The sequence below is a fragment of the Ylistrum balloti genome, unplaced genomic scaffold, assembly GCF_031769215.1.
Source record: "Ylistrum balloti isolate Yb309-2 unplaced genomic scaffold, AGI_CSIRO_Ybal_v1 Utg370192, whole genome shotgun sequence".
NCBI lineage: Eukaryota > Metazoa > Mollusca > Bivalvia > Pectinida > Pectinidae > Ylistrum > Ylistrum balloti.
In genome coordinates this window covers 93,818-111,046 of record NW_026782171.1, presented here as the reverse complement: position 1 = coordinate 111,046, position 17,229 = coordinate 93,818, and the positions used below count along the sequence as shown (strand labels likewise).

The following is a 17,229-nucleotide window of genomic DNA, read 5'->3' as shown; positions in this document are numbered from 1 at the left end:
TTACCTCGGCTCGGCTCATGGCTGATGTCGTCGTATAACGCTGTGCAATTTTGAACAATATGTCGAACCTTGGTTTGTTGTATGTTTGGATCGTTCCAGTACAAATTTACATGGTAGGATTAATAGCCTATCGACTTGAGTTGAACATATATTGACATATACCTAGTTCAATGGGTTTCTGTCTCTCTTCTTCAACATTAGCTACATGAAAAGTTTGTATTTTCATTAGAATCTGGAAGTGTTTACCTGATACTCAGTATGTGCTCTATGTATAGGAAACAATTCATTAATGGAATAAAAGTCCTTATAACAAGACCAGTAGAAGACAGTAAATTCTACACGACAAATGTCCAGTGTGATTGGTCAAATATACAGTGTGACTGGCATGCATGGTCATTCGTCTGATAAAGGTTACCATGTTGTCATGGAAACATCATACGCTAATCTTCTTCTGGTTGTGTTAGAAGAACTTGTGTTCTGTTGACCTTAACATCCTGAAGTAAATGTTCTGCAACAATTAATGGATATTTATAATATTTTGCCAGTAATACTTGATTGATTTTATACAAAGTTTCTACATGACATTACATGGTTGACTTAAAACTTCTATGAATAACTCATTTGCACAAGATATGAAATTCTAACACTATTCATTATGGCATATTCTAAGGCAAACTTGCTCATACAAGAAGATTTATATACGTATACTGGTATTTGATTGCTGTAGTTTACAAAGTCACAGAGGCCTCAAATGAGAGTACCTGTATAAAGTTTTGAATGGTGGGCTTTACAGATACAAATATGTATGACAAGTTGTATGTATTGTCATTATAACAAGCAACTTTAGCTCCATGAATGTGTAAGGGTAGAAGTTGTGTTTAAAGGGACAAGTTAATCACATACCTGTACAAATGTGCATGTAATTACACCATAAAGCTTGGAACATCAGCCGTTCATAGTAACGGTGTGGTAGAAATATCTACCTGTGTAAAAGATTAAAAGGAATTCAAAACATCATGTTTTGGGCATAAAAAAGAATTAAATAAATTGAACTATGGATCAGGTCCCTACCCACACAGTTTTGTAATAGCAGTATTGATATACCTATCCACAAACCGGGTAAAGATAGAGAAATCCCAGCATCCTACAGACCTATTGCCTTGACCTCTCTCCTATGTAAAACACTAGAAACAATGATAAACAACAGACTGAAACAATACTAAATAAAGCACAGCATAATCAATGGAAATGAAAATAGCTTTAGGAACAACAAGACGACACTCAACTCCTTAGTTAGAATTACGTCAGAAGTTAAAAAACATGCTAATCAAAAACCATCCTGCTAATTAGCTGTATTTCTAGACCACAAAAAGGCTTATGATCTAGTCTAAATCTGGCATGAAGGACTTCTTTTGTCACTTAAGGAAATCAGTATCTCTGGTAATATCCTAAGATTTATTACTCGATTCCTAAAAGATCGGTAAATTCAAGTCAGGGTGAATATATCTCCATGTCAGAAGAAAAAGTGCTAAATAATGGAGTCCTTCAGGGTAGTGTCATCTCACCCAACCTGTTTAATATCTTCATAAGTAAACTTTACCAAAATCTACAGAGTATTCACAAACAAACAAACTAGCTAATATGTCACAATTTGCTGATGATACTATGTATTTGGAGCAGAAATAAGGTTATTACAAATAGCAGTTACACGATACAAAAAACTTAAAATATAATTCAGGAATGGACCAATGGATGGGCTTATCAGATTTTTTCAGAAAAAAAAACTGTTGCAATGTCCTTCTCTAGAAGACTTAAAAAACATATCTATATTTAGGCGATAAGCCCATTGAGTATGTTAAGCAAGTAAAATAGCTAAAAATGATTTTTGACCCTAAGCTTTATTGGAAACCACACATTCATTATATAATCCAAAAGATGCAATAGAGCACTCAATAGACTTACTTTTGTTTCAGATAACAATCTTGGATCCAACAAAAACACATAACTCTGTATATATAGAGTACTAATAAGTTCCAAAATAGATTATGGATGTCAAGTGTACAATTTGGCCTCAGATAATGTTCTCAATACACTATATGTAATTCAATAAAAACCACTTAGAATTGCAGTGGGAGCTATCAAAAATATACCGTCAGTTTGTCTATTGTCAGAATCGGGGGAATTGTCTCGAAAACTGATTCTCAGATATTGGGCTAGGACGTGAAACATTGGGACCAAATTTTCAACCAAATAAATTGATGAAAGAAGCCAAGAAAACAGTTTATAGTGACAAATTAAAACAACATCTGAAACCTGCTTATGATCATCAGGTAGTGAATTTACTAAAGGAGTTTGGTCTAGACAATATTCAAATAGACACAAAGTTTCAAAACCCCTTGCCGCCTTGGCTCAAAATTAACTACGAAATGCCTAATTCCTCCAACCAAAAATTGAACTCAACATAAGTCAAAAGTTATATCCATGGAAACCATCTAAGACAAATGCAATGGCTTTGTTAAATACTATACTTATGGTTCTTAATTTCCAACAACAGATCGAGTAGGTCTAGGAGTTCTCTCCCCTGACAACAACATAAACATATCAATTAGAATGTCAGACAATTGCTCTGTTTATTCTAGTGAACTCATAGCTATAGGCTTAGCATTAAGATTGATAGATCAAACCAAACCAAACCGTGCAGTCATCCTCACAGACAGTCTTCCAGCACTTCAATCTATAGACACAGGAAATAGTTCAAAATCAGTTGTGATTAATTTGATTCTGTGTTCTCTACAGTTATTAGATGAATAGAGTATCATGGTAGAACTAGTTTATATCCCATCCGAGGCTGATGTTCCGGGCAACAAAAAAGCTGACAAACTAAGCAAAGAATGCACTAAATCTTAACTTAATCGACAACTATGTCAAACTTAACAAAACACAAACCAATGCTTTGATCAATAAAAAAATAACTGAAAAAAGAAATGGAATTTGGAGAGACCAGAGTGATTTAAACAACTTGAGGCAAATTTTAGAAAAACAAATTAGAAAGACAAAACTATATGGTCACAGTAAATCAGATGACAGGAATAAGATGAGGCAAAACAACATTGAAGTCGAACATTGATATTAGGATGAAACACATGTCACCGAATTGTTAGTTTTGTAATAATGTGGAAACATTTGATCACATTTTCTTGTTCTGTCCTAAACATTTAACAGCTAGGGCAGAACTGTATCAGGAATTCAATTGTAATTAAAATCCCTTTTATTTCCACCAATCACATTTCATCCTCACTAAGTAGGCAGGGCATTGTCCACAACATAATAATTGTTATTTGAAAACTATAGATTTCTAAAATATGATAAACCATCAGACACAATACTAAACAATAAATTCAAAAGAAATGCTGAAGGATTTGGAGACTCTGGCCCATACCAAGGTTTCCGTTAAGGACACAGTAAATTTCCTCTTCCCGGATACCTGGACCCTGTGCAATACTCCATGTGATAGGTAGGATCCGAGGATACCCTTGGAAAATGTACCAGGTAGGATTACTACTGATCCTCTCATTCATTGGTGGTGTCCTCCTCTGTGCCCCACCCTGCCTTTCACATATGTAAAATAATCAACATATACTGCGAAAGGAAGTTGCGTTATTCGGGGGTGTTCGAGAAGAATGCTTGCTGCTGAAACTGTACACATGAATAAAAGAATACACACAATTAAACATGTCCTTTCAAACAAACTTCAAATTTAAGACCCTACATCCAGTATAGAGTAAATGTAAGGGAACCTCGGGTACAATGATCATGGACTGGTTTGCAGTCGGATTTGGGTCTTGTACCTTGATGTTTTTTATACAGAACTGTTTACTCAACAGTGGTTATAGGGTCAAAAAGCAAACACAACACCAATACCTGCAGTCTCCAAATCTAGAATCTCACACAATTATTCTCAATATACGACCATACATACAACACAACACAATACACAAGCATACAAACCAACCAAACATTCAAGAGATAGTGTCAGAATTTACAATTTTTAAAGGCATTAGATGGACTTCAAAATTACCCTGACACAAACCGAATCTTGATAGACCCTGATCTCTTCCATTCAGCTTCCGACCATGTTTCTACTGCTAGAGTTAGCATAAGGTATTATTAGGCCCAGGAACCATATACCAAAACTAGTGTAATCAAACAATCACCGCTACAGACAGTTCCACCCCACTGAGGGGGATGCAGGTCGCCCCCTCACGTCACCAGACCACTGACATTAGTCAGTGAGACTATACGTGGTCACCAGAGGATTCATGGCGACAGAAAACCTGTCAATCAATCAAACAACTACAGATCTCTAGAGATATGTGTTTGGATGTATATAAAATACAGTTTTTGGTAATTAGCCGCTGATATAATCTTGCCATAGATAACCAGCAATCAGCCCATGCCTGGTAATAAGCCCACCCATGTGAATGGATGCACAATTTGTAATGAACCAGTGCAATTTTTTAATAAACCCACCCTTAATTTGAGTAAGAAGCTATTTATTAGCTACATGGGCTTATTGGTGAATAAAAGCTGTTATATATGTATATGAAACTTACTTGAAGTATTCTTATAACTTCTAAAGTAACAATTGCAGGTTCTTGAAGAAGAAAAAAGATGTGACGGACAGTACAGTAAGCCTTAATAAGGATTCCTTAATATGACAATATGAGAAAGATCAATTCAGATCTAATATTGAAGAAAGCGTTACAATAGTCTTCTGAAGGCATTTGTTGTATGCATCTGTGAATAGATTTTGTCCTCACCGACAGCCATTTGTGTGCTAGTTAAATGGATAGGAGTTACTTCACAAGTATGTTCCACACGTACCTGTAGTGGAATTTTCAGGGGTGTTTTATTAATATATATATCTAGACAATACTTCAATTTTGTGATCTGATTGAGAGAATTAAAAAAATTTGTATCACCTGTCCACAGGTGTGACTGGCCCTATGGGCTTTCCCTGGGTACACTTACTCTCTCCCTTAATAACACCTCTCACACACTTCCATCTGCCTTACAGACCAAGAATAGCAAGAGCGAATAATATAACTTAACTCATTGCACCATTGTTACTAAGTAAATAAAATTTGTATCCTAAAAGGAATATTTATAAAGAGCGTTTACATTCTTTTACATTCTTTTACAGGTATTCTGACCTTGACCTCTATATGGCACTTGACTACAGTTTAATCTTTAATTATACTTTCCGAGTATCACTCAACTTGAACTCTAATGATCTACTTTATGCCCCCTATTATGAATATATTGATCACCAACATCCTGCATGAGTATGATAATTGACTCTGATCGACATTGGTGACTCAAGTTAATGATATTAATGGGGAAATCCTGTAGCCTTCGTCCCAAAATGTCACCCAAGTCTCAGCGGTCATGTCGTGGATATATACGTCAGAAAAAATTCCAGTCAACTTTTCCATTTAAGTTGGGGTTAAGACTCCCGATTTTTAGCCTTTTCTGGGTTTTAAATTGTCATAAAATTTTCAAAATTGTTTATAATTCGGGCAATAGGAAAAAACATTAGAGATTATGGTTGGTATTCTTTAAAAAAAAATGAGGTAGTAAATGTGATTTCTCGTTCCTTTAAGTTTTGATTCTGCATTTTCACCAAATTCATGTGAAAAGTTTCAAAAGTAATGTTAATTCTGTTATAACATACATTTGTACTGTACTTGGTATATAAACAGTAATATTTTTTTCTCGTTTTTATAGATAATACTTTCATTCTCACTTGGCTAATATTTTTGTAAAGTATTACTTTAACCATGGTGATAACGATTATCATGGACAACAAATTACGATAGACTTTTAAATAATTGATAAGACCTTAGCTTTGGTTATATAACTACCTGAGGTTTTGTAAATATTTTATTGTATTTTGAAAGTTTCAACTGGAAACACACTGAAATAAATCTCATTAATCATGTATGAATTCACGAAAAGTGTCACTGCAACAGGAACCTTAATGAATATATATTCATGTATTTCTCCCGAGGCAAACAATATGGATGTCGTGTACAGTAAAGCTGTATAGGGAATATTTGTTATGATGTAACTATACAAAAGGATTTACATGTAGATAGATAGATACCTTCCATATAACAATTCTTTTTTTTTTTTTTTTTTTGAAAATATATCCTTCAGTTTATTTCAGGAAATATTTAGCAATCTATGTATACATTGTTAATTATTTTGTTTTATAATGTGAAAAAGAAAATCTATCATTTTCACTTAAATATTATAACTTGTTTCATTCTTAAGCTGAGTGATAGTGCATTGTTATAAGATCTTACAGCACAAACATGTTTGAATTAAAGTAACCTTGCTTACAAATAAAAAAATAAACTTAAGTTTTTATGTGAAAATCTTCTGCTTTTAAATTAGAGATCTCCAGTTTTGACCTCTTCACAGGTACAGATGAATGACTAAGTTTTATTTGGATGACACAATTGACATCTTTATGAGATATATCAAATAAGTAGAGTATATATCAAGTGTTAGAAATATATACAAGGTCATGTATATATACAAAATAATGAAGGCGTGTCTTCTATTGTCTCCATTTGATATTTGTTGGTTTAATTGACATGTAACATAATGTGATATAAATTAAAACACATTATTCATGTAGTGTCATATGTTATTCTTTCTTTCTTTCCCTTTCTTTCTTTCTTTTTCCTTTCCCTTTCATTCTTTCTTTCTTTCTTCCTTTCTTTCTTTCCTTTTCTTTCTTTCTTTCTTTTCTTTCTTTCTGTTTCCTTTCCCTTTCTTTCTTTCTTTCTTTCTTTCTTTCTTTCTTTCTTTCTTTCTTTCTTTCTCTCTCTCTCTTTCTTTCTTTCTTTCTTTCTTTTCTTTCTTTCTTTCTTTTTCCTTTCCCTTTCTTTCTTTCTTTTTCCTTTCCCTTTCTTTCTTTCTTTCTTTCTTTCTTTCTTTTTCCTTTCCCTTTCTTTCTTTCTTTCTTTCTTTCTTTCTTTCTTTCCTTTTTCTTTCTTTCTTTCTTTCTTTTTCTTTCACTTTCTTTCCCTTTCTTTCTTTCTTTCTTTTTCCTTTCCCTTTCTTTCTTTCTTTCTTTTTCCTTTCCCTTTCTTTCCCTTTCTTTCTTTCTTTCTTTCTTTTTCCTTTCCCTTTCTTTCTTTCTTTCTTTATTTCTTTCTTTCTTTCTTTCTTTCTTTTTCCTTTCACTTTCTTCTTTCTTTCTTTCTTTCCCTTTCTTTCTTTCTTTCTTTTTCCTTTCCCTTTCTTTCTTTCTTTCTTTCTTTCTTTTTCCTTTCCTTTCCTTTCTTTCTTTTCTTTCTTTCTTTCTTTCTTTCTTTATCCTTTCCCTTTCTTTCTTTCTTGTTTTACATACAGGTAGTCACTGTCAAGGTGTATATACAATTCACCAAGCACAAACCCTGGAATTTTCAAGAATAAAATTTCAATCTTTGCTTATTCAAAAAAGTACCAATTATTCAGCATCATCATTTTAATTGGTACTGGAGGAAGTAATATTGAAATATTGCAATATTTATGTTTCTAATTGTTTGAATTCTTGAAATTTTTTGAAAATTTCCTAAAAAGAAGTGATATCCCTTAGACATTTATATATATCAACGTAGATATAATTTAGAATGTCCAGAATTCCGGTAAACAGTGGTTATTATTTGCTAAAGTTCTGTATCTCGGATCCATTTAATGGGATGATAAACCTATTCTATATACAAACCTATTGTATCTTGGCTGGTTATCATGAAACAGTCTATTTTTCTCAGTATATAACAGATACACTGGTAGGTTCTGTACTGTACACAATTTGCCATTTTGAGAAGATCCAGGTGGTATTTCAATAGTATTCAATAACAGTGCAATCAAGCTTGGTCTTAGCTATATATGTGAGGAACAGCAGGTTGTCCATTTGGGATGCCAGTTGTGTAAATGAAATCTCTCTGTTGGTGACTGGTTCATTATCCATTCTGTAAATTGGATCCTGCTATTGAAATCTTGAGAGTTCGGAAGTTCCCTGTTTACATTATGATCTGACAGTTCCAAGCTGTTAAAAGTTCGCTCCCTACCCTTTCCTCCCACGAGAATCTATTATGTTTCGTCTAATTTATAGAAATATAAATGTTATAGTTAGAAGGAAATTTGAAGAATCACAGACACTGTGATTCTCTTTTATCTTTTGTTTAATTTTGATAAATATATAATTCAAAGCCGATATAATGAAGATAAAAACTTTTCATTTTTTATAAAACAATTTCATTTTAGTCTATAACTTCAAACAAATGTGCCAAGTGTTTTTTTTAATTTTCTGAAAAAAATAACACCTATATAGAGACTAAAGGGTTGCCTACACCTGTCATTCTGTCCATTCATTCTACACAACTAATGATGAGAACTTATGCTTGAGATATGGGTTCACCATAGTGAAATGGTTTCATGAATCAAATGTAAGTGACTTTGACCTACATTTTGACCTTTGACCTACATCATAGAAAAAGTTTGGATGTGGCCCTTTCTCCTAGGGTATTAATCACTGGAACTTCATACTTGGGATATTGGTTCACCTGGTGAGATGATGTGTCACATTTGAAAAGTATTTTTGAAAAGTGTTTTTTTTTTATATTTTTTTTTTAAAAGTATTTTTTAAAACAGGACAAACAATTTTACCTTAGACTTATTACAAAGATAAAGATTGCCAGGGTTCAATTCTCTATGTACATTACTAGTCACTGGAAATTCAGTCTTTGGCTATATGTTCAATTTGGTCAGATACTGTGTCAGTAGGGGAATGTAATTCTCCTAATTGTCTTGCTGTAAATATATCTTGTGTACTCCGATTTCCGATATTAGTTTACCTTAAACCAGCTGATATTATTTACCAAAGTAATTGACTATAAACTAGCCTTGTAAAGGTTCCAGGTGCTAGCTCAGGGAAGGAAACTACACTGGGCCTGAAAAATGATCTGTCTGAGATCTAAGAGTGGTGATACTAGCACATCCTGCAGCAGCAGACTGTTTTCAAGGACATCTTCATTCTGATCTATAGAGTCTTTAATTTCTTGTCTGATTGTCATGAAACTCCATCCATGTTTTTAAAAATCAGCATCTCTTGGTAAAGTACTGATAGAAGATAAAGTTTGCAAAACATTGGGAATTGCAACCTCACTACTGATATAATTATGGATAAAATTTCATTACATGTATCTCTTTAAAGATTTCATGAAACCTAGCATTTCACAAATTCCATTAAACATCACCTCAAGCTCTTGTGTCAGTGTTTGTTGTAATAATAGACTCAAAAATTAGGTCACTGTTACTTTTACATCACATAATTCTCATCTCTGCATGATTTCCTTGAACAACAGGTAGGTTATCAACATTCTCCTGTTATAGACATTGGTTAGTGTGGTTCACCCCATCAACAGTCAGGGTAATTTTGAGGTGGAGGCTCCGTGTAGCTGGTGGCTACAGACCGTTAACTGTTTAACATTCCCAAAAAAACAGTCCTGTTTGTATCTTGTGCTTTAGGATCCTTTGCATTTTGAATTCGATTGTCAATCGTTTTCTGTTTACATTTGTGTTTATATTTAAGATAATTTTCGTTTTGCATTTTGTGTGCTATATTCGAAATATCGGAATTAATATGCCGATGCTAGAGCACTAAATATTGAAGCGATGCGACCCATAGGTTGTCCATAATCGTGTGAGGAAAATGGAAATAGGGAGCATACAAAAAATTGAGATTGAATGAATGTCTGGGTGAATTTGCACAAAGTTTCATGCCGAGATAGACGAAAAAGTCTCGGCTATATCAGAATTATTACTGTAACAGATGAGAAAATGAATGATATTCATCAAATAGTACATAATATCATACATTAAAATTGTTGACTTCAACAGTTTGTAAACATCCAAAATTCTGAATCTGATTATGTAGATCTAAATGATTTTTAAAAAGTTTGTTTTAAAGAGAATCATTATCATTTTTGAAATTTGTAATATGATGATAAAAGTAATGTTTTATTCAGTGTTTTCATGTTATCTGATAGTTCATACATCATATAGCTGACATATCAATTATAGCTATGATATTTGATATAATATTAAAATATCAAACTGAAGTAACATATTAAATATCTCAGGTTGTGTTAACTTATAAATCTGAAGTTATAGTGTGGCGTCTGTTGTTCTGGTATCTGAAAGTCGGACACACCTGTCTGGTGTAAAGTTTAAAGAAATGAAGTGTTCAGCAACACACCATGGTATTTTAGAAATATTTGCAAAAAGCTTTGGATTCAGATTAATGATAACCATTTTGAATGGTCCTTTAATGATAACCGTTCTGGAAAGGTCCTCTAATAATCGTGATTCTTCTTCTCATTTGCTATACTCAATTTAATTCATTGGCAGTGCATTGTAATGGGTCCATGACCATCTGTATTTAATAAAACGTACCAGTGAAGTGTGATTTTGTGTATCTGTTGTGAGTAATTTGTCATAACATGGTGTATTTTTATTGTTGGGTTTATCCAGAGTCTGTATTTAAGAAAACACGTCATGAAAGTGTGATTTTGTGTTTCTGTTGTCAGTAATTTGTCATTATGTGGTATTTTTTAATTGTTTGGTTTATTAAATGAGAGTCTGTATTTTAGAAAACACGCCAATTAAGTGTGATTTTGTGTATCAGATGTCAGTAATTTGTTATTATCCTACTGTACACTTTATTGTTACAGAGACGTTCAGAGCAGCAGCTGAAGCAGGCCCTGAAGATATTCTGAAGCTGTATAATAAGAAAGGAAACCTTCTCAATATATCGCCTAAACTAATGGAAAATACTCCTGACACACGCTACACACTGGAGGTAGTGGCCACGCAGTGCAATGGTCAGTAAACAGATGTAAATTGTAGATAGTTTAGTTTGGTCTTCCATACCTTTGAAGTATTAATACACATGTGCATTCATGCAGTTCAAACACTAGAAATTTGTAAAATGCATTATTTTGTCTGAATTCTTTTTAAAATTTAAAATTTGAAGATTATTGATTTTATAATGAAACTATTTGTAAGAAGGATTGAAATTTGTGCAACACTGCACAATTAAGTTAGCTAGCTCAAACAGCCTGATAAAGTGATTGAAAAATTTAAAAATATATATTATGATAGAAACCAGGAGAAATTGATGTAAACCTGCTGGGGCATATAAGCCAAAAGGAAAGTTTTTTTATTTAAAACCTCTCTTAAGATGTTCTGAAATACCAAGGGTAATTACATTTGCGAGCATATACCCATAATACAAATTGAAATGAAGTAATTGTATAAACTGTGTATATACTTGGTACTTAAATGAAATGTTGGGATTTTTTTTTTTTATTCCTGACTGCATCCAGATCTAAATACAGTTCTCTGTATTTGAAAATAAATGATATTTTTTGTTATAGAAACAATAAATTACCAGGTGCCATTACTACCAGTTTATTTTTCAGAATCTCAGCCGGGATCGCAAATAGGTGTGGATATAAGTATGATTGAGTCGAGGTGAGTTTAGGACAGTAAACAAGTAGTACTGCCAAATGTTATAGCTAGTTTGTACATCTGTATTTAGCTGAAACCTGTAGAACATGCAGTACCCTAGAAATGATTCTTTAGACTCAAAATGTTCTCAAATCAAACTCCTTCTATATACCTTCTCTTTGATTTATCAAATGAAGATTTTATCAGATCATGTATCTCTACGATGAAAAGAGAGGATTTGACTTATTTCAGACAAATAATGCATTTGTTTCATTCGAAAGTGCTTACCCTTCTGGTACACCTGTTCTTACTCTCCTTATATTTTTTCAGAAGTGTCTAAATATTTTTTTATGTTAATGTTTTGATTCATCAAAATTAAAAGTCAGGGTCACTTTCACATGCGACTTTCAAGTGAAAGTTAGTTGGAATATTTACTGTAGGTGTGGTAAATATGAATGGGCTTATTTCCTGACATGGGCTTATTGATGAGTAGATATGATGAATCTCTCTAAATTATGTCATCAAACTGCATGGGTTTTAATTATACCGACATTCATTACTTAATATTTAAGATTAAATGAAATGTAGTTATATTATTTTAATGAAGCTTCGTCTTGGCTGTAAAACTAAGTGCATTTCCCACATGAGGTGTATAAAACAGTACTGTATACCACCTATATTTTACATGGTATGTAGTTTTGCGTTTATATCCAAGGAGAACCAATTGCGAAATCAAATCTCGTGATTATTTGTACGAATCTCTTAATGACATCCTTGTCATTCAGAACTTTTACTTCTGTGTACACAATTGATAATACCTTATCATATTATCACAAAAATAATCTGCTAGACATGTATTGCATTCAAATATTCTTAGAACTCTGTAGTTTCAAATAACACCTGCATATTAAAATTGCAGACTATAGAACATCAAAGAATGGTGTTGTTCAAATGTACAGTTACAGGTCAGAGGTTGAGCATGTGGGCCACAATAGATATAATTGAAAATCCATGATGCTATTTTTGTGTTTTAAAGGTTTGAAAGTTGCTAAAATATTTACAATAACAGATTTTATGATGTGTGAAATATCCATTTCTTTAAATTACAAAATAAACAGTAGGAAAACCGTCAAAAAGTTACTGTTGTGATGACTACATGTACAATAAATATAAACACGTAATGTTAGATACTATGAAGTATGTCGTGACTATTGAAGTCCTGTCATCTTGCCTTAAAAACAGCTCACTTCTCTCTCCAAACAAAGAAGATGTGGAGTGTTCACATGCTTTTCTTTTATCTACATACTAACCTGTACTTGGGTAAATACAATTCAGTATGGACACAACATGTATCACATGACTAAATCACTTTGTATAGTTGCATGGCTCTCTTTGACAAAATGGCAGCCAATATGAAGGACATTTACCACGGGATATAGAGGAATTTTCTAGAGACCATGTTTTTTTTTGTTTATCATTCACAAATTCAAAGTCAAATTTAGATCAGCAGACACGAAATCATGTATTTGCGATTGTGTTGTCAGAGATGAGTTCGCAAAATAAAGTATTCACAAAATTTAAGTGATTTACAGTATATCAAACTTAGGTCATGTATCACAATGACTTTCATCTCTGCTTCAAAGGCATGAAAAGTAAAATCTAAGTATAACAAAAAAAACCACGTAAATGCACAGACTAATTATACTTGGATGTATTTACCACTAATTGGCTTCTTCTTTCCACATCATACCTTCCAAATTTCCAGAGGTTTAGGGGCATTTTTTTGATAAAATAGGGTTAAGTTGACTCTATGTAATAACCACACTCTACTGATCTATTCAGAAAACAAGACAATCAAAACATTACACAGTTTTTAGAAAAATCTATAAATGTGCCCCTATTTTTAGTACCTTAGGGACAATTTTTTTAATCATCCTGTAAATGTTTCCTAGTAAGGAAAATTCATCTTCTTCTGAACTTAGACTGGCTCCGACTATTAATTTTTCTTCATTCTCCAATCGTCTTGTACACTAGTTGTTCACCAAACAAAGGATATACAGAACACCCTGCTTAGTGGATGGCATCCAAGCAAGGTATATAGAACCAATTAAACCTTAATCATTAGAGTTCAAAGGTTATTTGTTCAAAAGTAAGTTTATAGTCATGTATTTGATATTGGGAAGACAGAAAATGAATATAATATTGGGAAGACAGAAAATGAATATCATATTTGGGAGACAGAAATTGAATATAGTGCTGGTAAGGCAGAAATTGAATATAATATTTGGGAGACAGAAATTGAATATAATATTTGGGAGACAGAAATTGAATATAATATTGGGAAGACAGAAATTAAATATAATATTGGGAAGACAGAAATTGAATATAATGTTGGGAAGACAGAAATTGAATATAATATTTGGGAGACAGAAATTGAATATAATATTGGAGACAGAAATTGAATATAATATTGGAGACAGAAATTGAATATAATGTAGGGAAGACAGAAATTGAATATAATGTTGGGAAGACAGAAATTGAATATAATGTTGGGAAGACAGAAATTGAGTATAATATTGGAGACAGCAATTAAATATAATATTGGGAAGACAGAAATTGAATATAATATTTGGGAGACAGAAATTGAATATAATATTGGAGACAGCAATTAAATATAATATTGGGAAGACAGAAATTGAATATAATGTTGGGAAGACAGAAATGAATATAATATTGGGAAACAGAAATTGAATATAGTATTGGAGACAGAAATTAAATATGATGTTGGGAAGAGAGAAATTGAATATAGTATTGGGAAGATAGAAATTGAATATGTTAATGGGGATACAGAAATTTTTAGATACCAATGTGCTTTATTCTCTAGGCAACAACAAATGTGTGTGCTTTAATAGGTCGAATACGAGAATCTAGTCATTTAACCATGATATTAAGGGGTTATAGGTCTGCAGGTTAAGCAGAGAATCATACATCTGTCATGTATGACTATAAAATGTATTAATGGTAGGAAACACTGGAAAAATATTCTGATATATCTCAAGCTAAAATCTCACAAAGGAAGAGATAAACCATCCAAACATTGTATACTTTAATTTACAAACTTTTGATTTTTTTTATCGTTGGAAAAACCTGCCATCCATCTTACGACGCTCAATAACCACATTTTTGGATTTAATGTCCTGCAGTATGTGCTTTAGTGACACTTATTCATAAGATTTATATGTGCCATTAAATAGTACATGCACGGAAACAGATTTTTTGTGGTAGTGTCATTAAAATGAATTGTAAGTCAAATGAGAATCAGACGACTTTGAACATTTAATGATAAAAAAGATGAATTGGATGTAAAAGACATGTTAAATTATGCAAATACATCTGGTGTGATTTTTATTTCAATTTTTGTTTAGCCCATCTGATCTGAATTAGGACTGGTGAGCTTATGTCCTAGCTCACATTGTGTCCGGTTTCTTTAGGCATCTGTCAGATGTTTGTCATCTGGTGTCAGTTACTTTTTGTAATAAAAAATTGCTACTACATTGTAGTTGTAAACATCTGAATGGATTTTAATCAGGTTTGGTCAGAAGCATCTTATTTAGAAAGGTCTATAGATTTCTCTTCCTTTTATGGGAATGATTAGATTTTGTCCCAAACTGGGACATCCTTGGGTGCAGGGAAATCAATTTTGTACAAATGGTGGGTCTGAACACTCTGGGACCAGAGGGGCAGGATCTAGTAGGAGAAATTAAGGCATTATTTAAATTCATTCTTCTGTATAAATGCCAGGATTCTGTCCCAATTTGGTCTGAAGCATATTTTGGCGTAAGGGGAATCCATTTGGTATAAACAATGGGTTTCAGGAACCTGAGGTGAGGCCCTAATAGGTCCTGGACTTATTGTCCTGTAATAAGCACACCTTGTGACAGTAAATCAGAGGTAATGTGTTAGGTCCTATATTCATTGTGCTGTAACAACCCCACATGCTTAGAAAATTTACGTGACTATTAGTTTAATTCTATTTCTGTAGTAAGATAATTTATACTTAAGTCTGGTCCCATTTCTTTAATCAGATATAATGTAGACTAATTATAGTTGGGCCAGTTCCTTTAATTTGTGTAATAATTAAACTTAATTGTGGTCCCATGTCTGTAGTTAGTTGATTCATATTGAGGGTATTGAGAGAAAGTAGGAAATATATTATCAGTCTGAATCATGTAACTACAGACATGGGACCAAACTTGAGTCTGAATCATTTAACTACAGAAATGGGACCAAACTTCAGTCTTAATCACTTAACTACAGACATGGGACCAAACTTCAGTCTGAATCATTTAACTATAAACATGGGACCAAACTTGAGTCAGAATCATTTAACTACAGACATGGGACCAAACTTGAGTCTGAATCATTCTGTAGTTAAATGATTCATTTAACTACAGAATGGGACCAAACTTCGTCTGAATCATTTAACTACAGTTTTCATTTAACTACAGAAATGGGACCAAACTTCAGTCTTAATCACTTAACTACAGACAGGGGACCAAACTTGAGTCTGTCATTTAACTATAAACATGATTCAGACTGGGACCAAACTTCAGTTGAACCATTTAACTACAGACATGGGACCAAACTTGAGTCTGAATCATTTAACTACAGAAATGGGACCAAACTTGTTAAATGATTCAGACTGAAGTTTGGTCCCATGTCTGTAGTTAAATGATTCAGACTGAAGTTTGGTCCCATTTCTGTAGTTAAATGGTTCAGACTCAAGTTTGGTCCCATGTCTGTAGTTAAATGATTCAGACTGAAGTTTGGTCCCATGTCTGTAGTTAAATGATTCAGACTGAAGTTTGGTCCCATGTCTGTAGTTAAATGATTCAGACTGAAGTTTGGTCCCATGTCTGTAGTTAAATGATTCAGACTCAAGATTGGTCCCATGTCTGTAGTTAAATGATTCAGACTGAAGTTTGGTCCCATGTCTGTAGTTAAATGATTCAAGTTTGGTCCCATGTCTGTAGTTAAGTTTGTTAAATGTTCAGACTCAAGTTTGGTCCCATGTCTGTAGTTAAATGATTCAGACTGAAGTTTGGTCCCATGTCTGTAGTTAAATGATTCAGATTGAATGTCTTAGTTAAATGTCTGAGTTAAATGATTCAGACTCAAGTTTGGTCCCATGTCTGTAGTTAAATGATTCAGACTGAAGTTTGGTCCCATGTCTGTAGTTAAATGATTCAGACTGAAGTTTGGTCCCATGTCTCTAGTTAAATGATTCAGGCTGAAGATTGGTCCCATGTCTGTAGTTAAATGATTCAGACTGAAGTTTGGTCCCATTTCTGTAGTTAAATGATTCAGACTCAAGTTTGGTCCCATGTCTGTAGTTAAATGATTCAGACTGAAGTTTGGTCCCATGTCTGTAGTTAAATGATTCAGACTGAAGTTTGGTCCCATGTCTGTAGTTAAATGATTCAGACTGAAGTTTGGTCCCATGTCTGTAGTTAAATGATTCAGACTGAAGTTTGGTCCCATGTCTGTAGTTAAATGATTCAGACTCAAGTTTGGTCCCATGTCTGTAGTTAAATGATTCAGACTGAAGTTTGGTCCCATGTCTGTAGTTAAATGATTCAGACTGAAGTTTGGTCCCATGTC

General features: G+C 33.1%; 1 protein-coding gene across 1 annotated transcript in view; it reads left to right on the top strand.

The window, feature by feature from the left end:
• The window catches only part of LOC132551306 (high affinity cGMP-specific 3',5'-cyclic phosphodiesterase 9A-like), a 54,535-nt gene that overhangs the window by 8,067 nt on the left and 29,239 nt on the right, over positions 1-17,229 (top strand). The window contains exons 2-3 of the mRNA XM_060215432.1: positions 10,791-10,940; positions 11,541-11,592. Coding sequence (XP_060071415.1) covers positions 10,791-10,940; positions 11,541-11,592 — 202 coding nt within the window. The remainder of the gene's footprint in view (positions 1-10,790; positions 10,941-11,540; positions 11,593-17,229) is intronic.